At 38.9% G+C, this 15,166-nt stretch overlaps 1 protein-coding gene across 1 annotated transcript in view; it reads left to right on the top strand.

Annotated features, from left to right (window-relative positions):
• The window catches only part of OTOA (otoancorin), a 222,115-nt gene that overhangs the window by 49,944 nt on the left and 157,005 nt on the right, over window positions 1–15,166 (top strand). The window contains exon 10 of the mRNA XM_085631332.1: window positions 5,895–6,035. Coding sequence (XP_085487458.1) covers window positions 5,895–6,035 — 141 coding nt within the window. The remainder of the gene's footprint in view (window positions 1–5,894; window positions 6,036–15,166) is intronic.

Genomic DNA, 15,166 nt, shown 5'->3' with positions numbered 1-15,166 from the left:
AACACTTATAAGGTCCCAAAGGCGAGATCTATTGGCTATGCTAATGCTTGTTTAGTGACTCTCCAGAATGTTCCTATATGACCTAACTAACCAATACTACTTGTGTCGGCCGTGGATGCGCCAGAACTGTTTGCTGTGTTTCCCACCACTGACCATATGCTCCTAGGGTGGGCAATTCTCAAAGGCATTTATGAGCTTGTGGATTAGTAATCCTGGAGTACTCTTTTAGATACTTTACTTGCCTTCATGGATTGACCTCAAAACTTCAACCCCCTTCTTGGTAACATTGCAAAGAGGACCCACTGTTTTCTACCTAACTGTATCTGAATATTCCATGAACATTCCCTTGTTAGATGTTTTGTGGGTAATTGACTGAGGCATTTAAGAGTTTGTGAAACTGTATTAGAGGAGAAGTACTTTACGTACCCATAAATACCTTTGTGAATCGACCCCAAGTGTTTACTGTCACCTTTTCACTTAGAAAGGCTGTAAATGATCATTAAAGTCCAAATGTCATACTATGCTGAAATCAAATTCTGGAAGGGCATTGGTCAAAGGCTGAATTTTAACTTCTCAAAACTTTGGATTTTAGGTTTGCATTAATATTGGCTTATACCCATGCATGTATATCCACTTTTAGATACTTTACTTGCCTTCATGGATTGACCTCAAAACTTCAACCCCCTTCTTGGTAACATTGCAAAGAGGACCCACTGTTTTCTACCTAACTGTATCTGAATATTCCATGAACATTCCCTTGTTAGATGTTTTGTGGGTAATTGACTGAGGCATTTAAGAGTTTGTGAAACTGTATTAGAGGAGAAGTACTTTACGTACCCATAAATACCTTTGTGAATCGACCCCAAGTGTTTACTGTCACCTTTTCACTTAGAAAGGCTGTAAATGATCATTAAAGTCCAAATGTCATACTATGCTGAAATCAAATTCTGGAAGGGCATTGGTCAAAGGCTGAATTTTAACTTCTCAAAACTTTGGATTTTAGGTTTGCATTAATATTGGCTTATACCCATGCATGTATATCCACTTTTATTTTAGACCTCACAATACTTAGTTTTTTTGGGTTGCATTAACATTGGCATTTATCCATTAATGCATATCCACTCTTATTTTAGATCACCCAATACTGTGTATTTTTGGTCTGCATTAACATTGGCATTTATCCATGCATGCATATCCACTCTTATTTTAGGTCTCCCATTACGTTAATTTATGGTTTGCATTCAGATTGGCATTTATACATGCATGTATATCCAATATTATTTCAGATCTCCCAAGACTTTGTATTTTTGGTCTGCATTAACATTTTCATTTATTCATACATGCATATCCAATGCTATTGTAGATCTTCCAATACACTGTATTTTTGGTTTGCATTAATATTGGCGTCTATCCATTCATGTTTATCCACTTTTAATTTAGACCTCCCAATACTTTGTATTTTTGGTTTGCGTTAACATTGGCATTTATCCATGCATGCATATCCACTGTTATTTTAGATCACCCAATACTATGTATTTTTGGTCTGCATTAACATTGGCATTTATCCATGCATGCATATCCACTCTTATTTTAGATTTTCCAGTACTTTGTATTTTTGGTATGCGTTAGTATTGGCATTTATCCATGCATTCATATCCTTTGTTATTTTAGACCTCCCAATACTTTGTATTTTGGTTTGTATTAATATTGGCATTTATCCATGCATTCATATCCACTGTTATTTTAGACCTCCCAATACTTTGTATTTTTGGTTTGCATTAACATTGGCATGTATCCAAGCATGCATATACACTCTTATTCTAGACCGCCCAATACTTTGTATTTTTGGTTTGCATTAACATTGACATGTATCCATGCATGCATATCCACTCTTATTTTAGACCTCTCAATACTTTGTATTTTTGGTTTGCATCCACTAGCATTTATCCATGCATGCATATCCACTATTATTTCAGACCTCCCAATACTTTGTATTTTTGGTTTGCATTAACATTGGTATTTATTCATGCTTGCATATCCACTGTTATTTTAGATCTCCTAATACTTTGTATTTTTGGTTTGCATTAACATTGACATTCATCCATGCATGCATATGCAATACTATTTTAGATCTCCCAATACTTTGTATGTTTGGTTTGCAATAATATTGGCATTTATACATTCATGCTTTTCCACTCTTATTCTAGACCTCTCAATACTTTATATTTTTGGTTTGCATTAACATTGGTATGTATCCATGCATGCATATCCACTCTTATTTTAGACCTCTCAATACTTTGTATTTTTGGTTTGCATCCACTGGCATTTATCCATGCATGCATTTCCACTCTTATTTTAGACCTCCTAATTATTTTTATTTTTGGTTTGCATTAACTTTGGCATTTATCCATGCATGCATATCCACTCTTATTTTAGATCTCCCAATACTTTGTATTTTTGGTTTGCATCAACATTGGCATGTATTCATAAATGCATATCCACTCTTATTATAGACTTCCCAATACTTTGTATTTTTGGTTTGCACTAACATCGGCATGTATCCATGCATGGATATCCACTCTTATTTTAGACCTCCTAATACTTTGTATTTATGGTTTGCATTAATATTGGCATGTATACTTGCATGCTTAGCAACTGTTTTTTTAGACCTCCCAATACTTTGTATTTTGGTTTGTATTAAAATTGGCATTTATCCATGCATTCATATCCACTGTTATTTTAGACCTCCCAATACTTTGTATTTTTGGTTTGCATTAACATTGGCATGTATCCAAGCATGCATATCCACTCTTATTCTAGACCGCCCAATACTTTGTATTTTTGGTTTGCATTAACATTGACATGTATCCATGCATGCATATCCACTCTTATTTTAGACCTCTCAATACTTTGTATTTTTGGTTTGCATCCACTAGCATTTATCCATGCATGCATATCCACTATTATTTCAGACCTCCCAATACTTTGTATTTTTGGTTTGCATTAACATTGGTATTTATTCATGCTTGCATATCCACTGTTATTTTAGATCTCCTAATACTTTGTATTTTTGGTTTGCATTAACATTGACATTCATCCATGCATGCATATCCAATACTATTTTAGATCTCCCAATACTTTGTATGTTTGGTTTGCAATAATATTGGCATTTATACATTCATGCTTTTCCACTCTTATTCTAGACCTCCCAATACTTTATATTTTTGGTTTGCATTAACATTGGTATGTATCCATGCATGCATATCCACTCTTATCTTAGACCTCTCAATACTTTGTATTTTTGGTTTGCATCCACTGGCATTTATCCATGCAGGCATTTCCACTCTTATTTTAGACCTCCCAATAATTTTTATTTTTGGTTTGCATTAACTTTGGCATTTATCCATGCATGCATATCCACTCTTATTTTAGATCTCCCAATACTTTGTATTTTTGGTTTGCATCAACATTGGCATGTATTCATAAATGCATATCCACTCTTATTATAGACTTCCCAATACTTTGTATTTTTGGTTTGCATTAACATCGGCATGTATCCATGCATGGATATCCACTCTTATTTTAGACCTCCTAATACTTTGTATTTATGGTTTGCATTAATATTGGCATGTATACTTACATGCTTAGCAACTGTTTTTTTAGATCACCCAATACTTTGTATTTTTGGTTTGCATTAATATTGGCATTTATACATGCATGCTTAGCAACTGTTTTTTTAGATCACCCAATACTTTGTATTTTTGGTTTGCAATAATATTGGCATTTATACATGCATGCGTTTCCACTCTTATTCTAGACCTCCCAATACTTTGTATTTTTGGTTTGCGTTGGCATGTATCCATGCATGCATATTCACTTTTATTTTAGACCTCCCAATACTTTGTATTTTCGGTTTGCATTAACATTGGTATTCATCCATGCATGCATATCCACGGTTATTTTAGACCTCCCAATACTTTGTATTTTTGGTTTGCATTAACATTGGCATTCATCCATGCATGCATATCCACTCTTATTTTAGACATCCCAATACTTTGTATTTTTGGTTTGCATTAACATTGGCATTCATCCATGCATGCATATCCGCTCCTATTTTAGACCTCCCAATACTTTGTATTTTTGGTTTGAATTAACTTTGGCATTTATCCATGCATGCATAGCCACTGTTATAGACCTGCCAATACTTTGTATTTATGGTTTGAATTAACATTGGCATTTATCCATGCATGCATATCCGCTCTTATCTCAGACCTCCCAATATTTTGTATTTTTGGTTTGCAATAACATTGGCATGTACCCATGCATGGATATCCACTCGTTTTTTAGATCTCCTAATGCTTTTTTATTTTTGTTTAGTATTAATATTGGCATGTATCCATGCATGTATATCCACTCTTATTTTACATCTCCCAATCATCATTTGAACATCGTTTTGCAAATTTCTTGAAACACCACTTTGCTATCTGGTGATAATAGTCCTCATTGGATCATACCTCTGTATTTCGGTGTTGAGTTAGTTTAGGGGCTCCTGGAGACCCATCTTATTAGGTGGTACAAAGCGTCTACCCTTGGTATGCTTTCATGAGCTCCTGGGATTGTAGGAGCTGCCGGACACCTATGCTGCTAGTGCTACAGAGCTCCTTTCTACCATTTGCCTAGTGTTGCTGAAGTTGCTATGTGTTGCTGGACACATCACTTGCTAGGTGCTACAGAGCTCCTGATGGTCAAGACTCATGGGAGACTAGGCAAGATTCCCTGGACAATCACCTACACTCTTATAGGCCGTTCACACAATTCCCAAAGAAGAAATTGTCGAAGAGGGACAGTGTGAATTGCAAAATGGGAAGGAACACTATTTCCACCACCACTCCTAATTACAGTTTGGAATGAGCAAGAATGAGTCACAAAACACATTTTGTGATTGGGAAAGACTTTGTTTAATCACAAAAAGGAGTTTATTACATCGCATAGAATCATTTTGTGATCACAACCCTGGTGATTTTGTGAATTACAGAGTATGAAACCGCAAAATGATTTCATACATGTGGTCCCTGATATCCTGCGACAGCTGCAGGAAAAGACAATTTCTTTACTAACATTTCAACTCATTGTTTAGACTAACTCTCTGCCAGTCACCAATTGCCAATCATACAATTAAAATGGAACCTCTGAAAAATCATGATTCACGTCTAACCACAAATTTCCAAAATGGCAAAATGTTTTTGTTATTTTGAAATGATTCGGTAGAGCCTTCTAAAATGGATGTGAAATGCAACCATCAAGAGTGTCAATTGTACTGTGATCTACTCATTTCTGTAAATCGAATTCCAATGACAATAATATCTGCAATTTGATTAGTTCACTCTACTTGTAAATATTGTTTTCATATGTTTTGTCCTTGTTGTTTTAGTATGATTTTATTCACTTGGCAGGAGTGCCCTCAGTAAAGAGAGCATTTCTTAAAATAAATAGTTTTATGCATGCGTTGTGTTTCTTTGCATCAAAAGTGATCTGGTTGCCTTCCAGATTCTAATGTGTATCCCAAAGCACAAAGGCACAAATTCATTGCCCCTTCGTATTCTGTTAGCTTTAATAATTTCAGTGCACATTATCTTATTTACAATAAAACAATAAGGAACTCTGACTACCATAATTTTTTTAAGAAATTGTGCTTGATGCAGGGAGGGAATGCACATTAGAATCTGGAAACCAACCAGTCCACACTGAAGGTGACTGTACTTATGCACCCAGATATTTGTTTGTATAATCAATTGAATACTTAAGATAACTATGTAAAATGTGAGTGAAGAATGCATTCCATAGGAGTGGGTATAGTAGAGGATTCTAAATTAAGTCTTGTGTTTTTTGTCCAGGTGCTTGAATTCGGGAACATGTCATCAGTAGCAACAGAGGTACAAGGAGATTTTTTTCAAAAAGTGCCTCTTACAATTTTATTCAAGCAAGACATTGTCAATCCTTCAGCACTTAAAGACAAAGAGTTAAGAAGGAGTCAGGTAATGTAGAAAATGCATTTTTAGGCTGTTCTTAGTACATTTCATTGTAGACCCTGGGCATTTTAATATCCTTGAAAGGCTCTTCCTTCATTTGAACATCCTACTGATATGAAAAACAAATAATTATTTGGTCAATGATCTTTGCACACAATAGAGTTTTATAGGATAAAGGACAATGCTTTAGCTTACTGTTTAACAGAAAGGAGAAAAGAAACATTCTCTTTACAATTAACACACAATAGAGCTCATTTAAAATTTGAGTAGTACCAACCAGTGGAATGACAGCAGAAATATTCCAAGTGAGTTCTCCTCTGAATGTAACTCTTTCCCCAAAAAACTCAAAGATTGTCTTTGGGTACCTGTAAGAAATTAGTTTATTATATAGGATGGGTGGTCTCCCACCTAAAAAAAATAAAAACACTAACTTGTCATGGTGAATTCCAAAAGTCATTAAATTATCCTGAGCTCAACCCCTGGTAGCTATGACGTACAGCAGATAGATTAATTTAGGAAAATGTGTAAAGTATTTATGCAATCCCAAAACAGTATTCAAGTCAAAACTGTAAATATAAAAATCCCAAACCAAATCAGAAAAATAGAGTCAATTTTCATAAAAATGAATGGCATCAAAACTTCAAAAATTCATAGATGAGAACTGTAAGAAATGAGTTTTTCAACTTTCAAGTGAAAATAGTGTGAAAAAGCACTAAGCGCCAATGTAGTCTATGGTCGCAGGTGACCGGTGTAGTGCCTTGCAATTTAGAACTGATGGAAACCTTTTGGATCCTGAGGGACTCATAGAACTGTGACATACGTTTTAGAGCAGAATGCACCGAAGGATGGTTTAGAATGTTGAGTTCACAGTTACACGAAGACGAATAAAGACATGTAAACTTAAGCTTCGTGTGTGGCATAGTCATTTGCGGGTACCCAGGCTGGGGAAGATGCTACAACTGGCAGCGTGTTAGGGGATAACTAACTTGAAGATTGTTGGGCTCTCCCAGGGAGTTTGCCATGGTCCAAGCAAACTGCTCATGCGTGCCACGTGTGTTGCAGTCAAAGTATGAAATCAGCACCTAACGCACTTTGAATCAAAGCGCAACTCCAATTGATGTAAAGAAGTTGAATACAAAGAAAGCATTGCAAAGAAATCTACATATCAGTGACCGAGAACCTGCTGGTCAGACCTTACACCAAGTTACCGCGCTGCTATGCAATATACAGTCATATGGAATCAGGTGCGTTCACGCTAAAGGCAGTTAAAACCAAGTTTTCAAAAAGCAGTTATTAATAATCACAAGTTGCAAGATAACGTGAAAATGGTGAAGATAAAGTGCACGCAAAAATAAATCAAAGAATAAAACACTCACCTGAACCTGAGTAAAGTGAGCCTGTACGACCTCAGCACCAGGCGCCGCAACCCCGATCGAGCACAGGGGTTGTGTTTTGACAGGCGCACAACTTCACCAAAGAATCCAAAGTCTTTGGAATAATGAACCCCTGTTTTCTCATGGAGGCAAAGACTGAGGTCGTCTTTTCAAAAGTTGTCAAGGATGATCCAGAGGCCAGAACATCTCAAGGTCTTAGAGATGGCCTTAGAGATGGCTCACACAAACCGATTCAAGATGAACCTCTGAGTGAGCTAGAGAGAGCTCCACCTTCAATATCAGCCGCTCTCAAAAATTGTTGCGACACTGCTGCTTTCCTGAAACCACCACCACCATTGGATACCACCAGAAAGCGAAATATTGGCAATAGATAGACTGCTTGGATAGAGACATTTGATGATTTCTTTGATGCACTTGAAGAGACTGATTCGAAAAAGATTTTCAAGTATCTCAAAAATCTTGCTAGTGACGGTGTGAAAGAAGTCATAAATAAAATGCAGTGAACTAAAGAAGATGTCACATATCGTCAAATTAAAGGAGTGTTGAATCTCAAGTTTAATCCAATGCCAAATGTTTATAATGAACAATACATCTTCACCCAAGATTGCCAGAAAGTTGGCAAAACCATTGATGAATTGCGGATACACCCAACACACTCATCAGACATTGTAGGTTTAATACATTTAATGATTAAGCAGCTATGCTTCTGAGAGTTAGTGATGGCAGCCTATCAGATTCAATCAGATGACAAATGCTGAGAGAAACTCTTAGTCTGGAGTGAGTGCTAATGGCTGCCAGAGCTGAAGAGAGTGCCAATAAACAAGCTGCTGGCATGGAGGCCGGAGGTGCCCAAAACGAATCCGTTATGAGTGTGATGAAAAAGAATGTTTCATTTCATTGGTCACATGAATGTGAGAAAATCTTTACAAGAATTAAATGAGCCATTGAGAATGCTACAGAAATGGTGTACTTCAATCCTAAACTTCATACAGAGGTTGTTATTGACACTAGCTCCGTCGGGTTAAGTGTTATCCTTGTACAGCACAGCAGACGCTCAAATGCTCAAAGGCATATTGTGGGATATGAAAGTAGAAGTTTGTCTCAAACAGAACATTATTACTCATAACTTGAAAAATAAAGTTTAGCTGTGGTATGGGCTTGTGAACATTTCCATGTCTTCCTGTATGGAAAGCCATTTATGTTAGTAATGAATCATCAAGCTTTACTGATTATATTTGGCAATCCAAAGGCCAAAATGCCTCCTCGCATTGAATGATGGGGACTACGGTTACAAAAGTATAGATACACCATTGTGCCTTGTTCAGGGAAAGATCAGAACTCTGCTGACTACTTTTGCAGAGTACCTATACAAGATCATGGTACTCCCTTCAAGACGGATGAGGCCTATACCAATTTCATTGTAAAATCAAACATACCAGCTGGTATTTCATTAGCCACGATAGTGACATGTTAAAGCTGAAGGATATAATTACACATCAGTCATGGAACCAACATCCTCGACCGCTCACCAGTGATGTTGAATATCAAAAATATAAAAATGTCAAGGATTAATTGTCAATAACTCAGGAAGGAGTTATCCTACGAAGGTAAAGAATTCTGATTCCCGAGAGTGTGAGATAGAAAATAATTAAAGTGGTCAATGAAGGACATTGTGGGATCGTTGCCACAAAACAAGCTCTCCGAAACTGCATCTGGTTTCCTTATCTTGATGACAGGGTTAAAAAGAAATTAAAGGCATGTCATCTATGGAACTGCCTTTCTGCAAAAACTACTCACCACACCTTCAGCATGTCAGAACTCCCAAAACCTACATGGGAGACCATAGCCATTGATGTTTTCGGTCCACTCGACAATGGACATCACCTACTGGTGATTATGGGTGAGTATTCACAATTTCCATAGTGAAGGCTGACAATGGCCCGCCTATCAATAGTCAATTATTTAAAGATCTCTTGGAGCATTTGAATATAAAGCATCAAAAGAGATTGCCTTTGTGGCCAATAGACTTGTTGAGTGGTTTTAGAGTACCCTAAAGGAAGTAGTGCAGCATGCTAATATTGAGAAGCTTGATTTAAAAACTGTTTTGAATTTTACCTTTAGAGCTTATAGTTCAACACCCCACTCGACCAGAGGTGAAATTCTTGTGACATTGATGTTCAGGAGAGCAATAAACACCAATTTACCTCAATGGATCAATCAGAGAAAGAGAAATGAGAAAGCAACTCATGTGAAAGACTTGGTGAACAAACAAAAGATGAAAACATATGCTGACCAAAGAAGACATGCGAAGAACATTATCTTTAGGAAAGGAGATCGATTGCTCGCACAACAGATATGCAGAAGAACATCTGATGCTCCATTTGATGCAGAACCTTTTCAAGTGGTGTCTACCATAAAACATATGGTGACTGCTCAGCGCCCTGGGAAATCTATTACCAGAGACTCTTCTCACTTTGACCTTCAACTAATCGTTTAGCAGATATAACTGTTGAAGAAGAGACAGGGTCTGTTATCTCTACACCTCTGATGCAGATCTTGGACATTGGTGATGATGAAAGGTCCCAGTGTCCGAGAAAAAGGTCAGGTTGAACAATTAAAGCACCAAAAAGATTGACTGTTGAGACTTAATTGTCTCTATCTATCTATCTATCTATCTATCTATCTATCTATCTATCTATCTATCTATCTATCTATCTATCTATCTATCTATCTATCTATCTATCTATCTATCTATCAATCTATCTTGTAAGAATTTGTCTTTTTTTTATTTAACAGAGGGCAAGATGTATTGTCTTACGAGTTAGAATTGATGGAACCCTTTCAGATCCTGAGATACTCTGTAGAACCTTGACTTAAGTGTTAGAGCAGAATTCATTGAATGCCGTAAAAATCCTTCGGCAAAGCTCCAAGCTGTAGCTGCCAAAGTATTCCCGTAGCCGAATAGCCACTGGATGAGGGAAAAGCTGTGCAAAGGAGAAAATTGAATTTCCCGCCCACCAAGGTCGAATTGTCACCCAGATACTTTTCGTGCCTTCAGCTGGTTGAGATTTTCTCATTGGGACTTAGGGCCAGATGTACTAAGTGTTTACGATTTCCAATTAGAACATTTTTGCAAATTCACTATTTGGTAGTCGCAAACAGCAATGTACAAATGTGTGTTTAACATATTTTGCAATTCACACTGGGTAGCAAATAGACCTACCTCTTTAATATTAATTTGGTAGGTTTCGATTTGCAACCCATTGTGAATCGCAAAAATCAAAAGGATGGTTGCCTGCTAGGGTCAGCGGACCACCAAGTCTGTTACTGCTTTTCAATGAAACCTTTTTTTGTTTGCAATGCAACCTGTTTTCCTTAAAGGATGTTTTAAAAAGAAAAATAAAAAGTTTTCTTTACATTTTTAAGGGTGGGCAGTGGTCTGTTAAAAAATGTTTTTGCAAACATTCACAAAGGGTAAGAGGTCCCTTGGGTACCCCGTCCCTTTTGTGAATAGATTACCACCTTCTTGAAGTAGGTGGTAAAAATGCAAATGTTTTGTGACAGCATTTCAGTCGCAAAACATTCATGCATACCACTGTGATTCGGTATTAGGAAGGGATGCTCTAAAGACGCCCCTTCCTAATACCGAACTGCAAACCTAATTTACGATTCGGTAATAGGTCACCAAATTGCAAATTGGGCCTTTGTACATTAAAAAAAAAAAAATTTCGCTGTTGCAAACAGCCCGATTCTGAGAATCTGGCCATTTGCGACTTCAAAAAAGCTTTGTACATCTGACCCCTAGTCTCTGAAATGGAAGTCCTTTTCTTCCAGCAGTGCAAACCAGCAGAAAATATCTGAGTAGGGCTCAATGAGGATGGATACCTTCTCGCCGTTTGCCTGCTGAAACATATTTGCTGCTGCAGAGAAGCTCCAAGCCGGACAAACCTATTTCTACAGCCCAGTGAAGTTGCATATTGGCCGGATTGCCTCTGGTTGTTGGTCCCGATCTTCTGGTGGCTGAAAGTCAGAATTTTTCTAAGTTAAAAGACTTCGTAGGTGTAAGTCCATTTTACTTCAGCTCTTCACTTAAAACTCCCAGGCTTCAGGCGAGGCTCTCATGACTTCAGGGCTTGATTCAGCAAATGCCTTGAACAGGGTACAGTGTAGGTCCAGTTGAGACTGAGTAACTGGGAATTGCAGAAGAAAAGTTGTTTTTCGGCTGTTTGTGTTCCTGTAATGATACAGGAAGCCAGCCCACTATCTTTTGGAATCCACTCCTCTGTACTGGATACAAGAGAGAGCAGATAGAGTCCTTCAGAGCTTCTCTCATTTAACAGTAAGCCTGGCCAAGCCATGGTCTTATCATCTCCAGGTCCATAAAGTGTTATGAGGAGGGTTCTTTGAGGTGCCACATTTATGGGTTGTATTAGCCAGTGGGTGGGGAGGCCTCCTGTCTCCCACCTCACCAATGGGCTAAAGGTTGCCAGGGGTAACCCCGGCTCACTTTTCTAGCAGTTCCTGACTGCCCTACAGCAAACAATTCCACAGTGCACCTCACTCCTAAAATGTAAAATGGGGAGACCTTTGTTCTACCCTCCAGAGCCTTTGTGTGAACCCAGAGGTGTGGTAGTGGAACTGAGCAGTTTTCTCTCATCTGTTCACTCCCAAACTCATTTTGGGGGCAACTTCCCACCCACTGGGTTTGGAGCCAGCCTTGTTGATGTGGGGCTGGTGAGCAAACGCTTGCCTTCTGCCAGATCTCACTTTACATCTGCTTATGAAAGGGCAGGCGTCACCTTGGTCCCAGTGACGAATGGATTGGATTGTTAATAAACATGAAAAATAGTCTTTTAATGACTGTATTATCCATTTCCTGTCAAACGTTACAGATTAAAGTTTATAATCTGGAATAGCCACTGGAGGAACATGCCATCTTAAATTTTGAACATGTTCCAATTTTAAATATCAAGCATCCTTCCTAGAGTACAACAAGGTGCACTTAGGAGTGGCGTATTAATATTTAAAAGCAGAGTTTCCCGCCGTCCATAAAGACTCACTTTGACATGTTTCACAGCAGGTTTTTAGTCTGTTGTTGTCAGGCTACATGTTAGGCCTGAAGCCATGTTTTGCAGGCATACTCTGTGGATGGAACAATATGTGTTGCAGTCCACATGGTACATTTAGCTTCTTGGTACTAAGTATATTTTCTACACTGTATATTAAGATCTTGTAGGAAAGTTAACTATGTCAATGAGAGATAATCGAACATATCCATGTTTAGCACTCAGGACACAAACTGTGAATGAAGAGATAAAATATTTATGGTAAGACCTGCTGCTAGCAGTATGTATAATACATTACATTTCTCCCCCTCAGCAGCCATTAAAAGCATAGATCAGTGTCAACCAAAATTTCACACTAGACCACCTACATAATCCATATAACTCGCACATCATACATCTTCCTCTTTTCATTGCCGTTCCTTGACAGCTGTGTACCTTTTTTGTTAAATCAATCTGAGTAATGGCTCTGCGTTTTGTTGGTATTTGGGCACTTTAACACATTGAACGTGGATGTGTCGTCAAAGAGAGTGTATTGCAGGTTTGTAATTATTTAGCTTTAATTTGAACATTTGAGTGTGTGTTTCTTTTAGGCTGAGATTTTCTGTGAGGTAGGTTACAAAAAAAATTAAGGGATCGAGCTCAGTTTCAGCTTCTGTAGTTGTACAGATGCTAAACCATTATTTTGGTAGCTGTACAAGGCGTGGGCCTTGCCATGTCTTTATTAGTAACTTCTGCTGAACTGCAACCGAGCCAAGAAGAACTCTATTTACTCAGTCAGTCAATTCAGGTTAAGGATGTAGCAGCAGTATTCAATGGGAGCCGATATGGGAAAGCGCCTGGCCCGACGGGGTCCCCATGGACCCTTTTAAACCCAATGTAACATTGTGGGCACCTATTTAACAAACGTTTTTAGGGTTGCTGTTACTGGTCATTTAATTACATCTTGGAAAGTGGCAGTGGTGGTACCATTTTAAAAAAACTACCTAGTTGCTACAGACAAATTTCCCTTCTGGACAGCTCATGTAAGATCCTGGGCAGGGTTATTGCATCCAAATTGGAGGCCTGGATAGAAGAGAAGCAGTTACTCTCTAGGGCAGGATATGGGTTTTGTAAAGGAGTCTGTGCTATTCATTAGTGTCTAAACCTTCAGCTCATCATGGGGATTTACGCCAGTGCAAACGGGGGGTCAATTCACCTACCGTTTATGGACCTCTCCAGCACATTTGACATGGTAAATCGCCCTATCTGTGGTCCATCGTGGACAAACAATGCTTTGATAAGCAACTGAAATATTTGCTGTATAGGATGCAGTTGGATGCTTTGGTTAAAATCTGGTATTAGATAAATGTGGAACTCTCTCCAGAAATTATCCAGAAGATGGGGGTGCACAAGGTTGCATGTTGGCTCCTCCACTGTTTTTACCGTATATAAATGGTTTGGAGGAATCGCTGTGCTGTGTAGGGAAAGACACACCCAACTAAGAACTATCAATTCCAGCACTGCTACATGCAGATGATGCTGTGCTGATTGCGAGAACAGCTATGGTGCTGCAAACCCACTTAGGTGGGTTTAAACATTTCATGGATACTTTAGACCTGAAAACAAACTTAAGTAAATCTTTTACCATGATAGTGGGCCCTGAAAGAACCAAAATGATCACATTTCAACTGGGTGACATTGAGATAGCCAAAGTAAACAACTTTACCTATTTGGGAATTAAGTTTGATTCCAAGATGAGTGGGACTTTTTATTCATATCACGCTCACTTCACTTCCAGAGATCAATTGACTCTGTTTTGAATTTTGTCAGAAGGTTGGGGCATAAACCGGTGAAGGAACTTTCTGCAATTTATAATGCCAAATGTGTTGCAATAGCGACTAATGCATCAGGAGTGTAGGGTTATAAAAAAGAAGATTCCCATCAGAAAATAGAAAACAAGTTCCTGCATAATTTGTTGGCAGTACCAATATCCCTTTCTACATTTGCTTGTCATTTGGAACTTGGAGCTAACTATATAGAGGACAGAATTAAAATTAGCCCGTTATTACTTTGGATGAGAATTTGGTCGACCATGGAAGCAAATCTTGCAAGGGAAATTATACAAGACTGTCTCCGTTTGGATTACACTGGGTCCATACCCTGGCTGAAATATTCAAAATCTGTTTTGAAGGGAGGAGCCAAGATGGCCGACGGGACGGACGCTTGAGCTCCCGGCTCCGTAGACCGTCTGGCTTCCTTTGTTAATCCTGATCAATTCTCCTGACCTGCGCCGCCCTACCGCCGCGGATTACCGGCACTGAAGTGACTGGCGTTCTCCTGACACCTTTGTCGGCGGGTTTGGCAGCGGACTCGGTGTTTACCGCGACCTTCGGTGTTCCCACTGGTCCCTGCGTAGATGGCCGCCGCTGGACGCCGAGGGATGTGGATGGGGTGCTGAGCTGGAAAACTGCGAGCGGCCGCGGGGGTGAAAACGCTGGCTGTGCGATTGGAGTCAGACCCTTACGTCCGGGTCGGACTCCCCCGCGCGCTGGCAGTGGTGTGGACGACGTTGGAGCCCCCTAATACTAGCTCTCCTCCGCCACCCTGAAGAAAAGCGAGAGGACTCCATTTTGAAGCGTCTCCCTGCGGCGAACGGCCGGTCCTCACGGTAACCGTGGGACGCTCTCGCCTGGTGCAG

The sequence above is a fragment of the Triturus cristatus genome, chromosome 10, assembly GCF_964204655.1.
Source record: "Triturus cristatus chromosome 10, aTriCri1.1, whole genome shotgun sequence".
NCBI lineage: Eukaryota > Metazoa > Chordata > Amphibia > Caudata > Salamandridae > Triturus > Triturus cristatus.
Note: the sequence above shows the minus strand (reverse complement) of the source record. Positions and strands in the feature narration are given on the sequence as shown.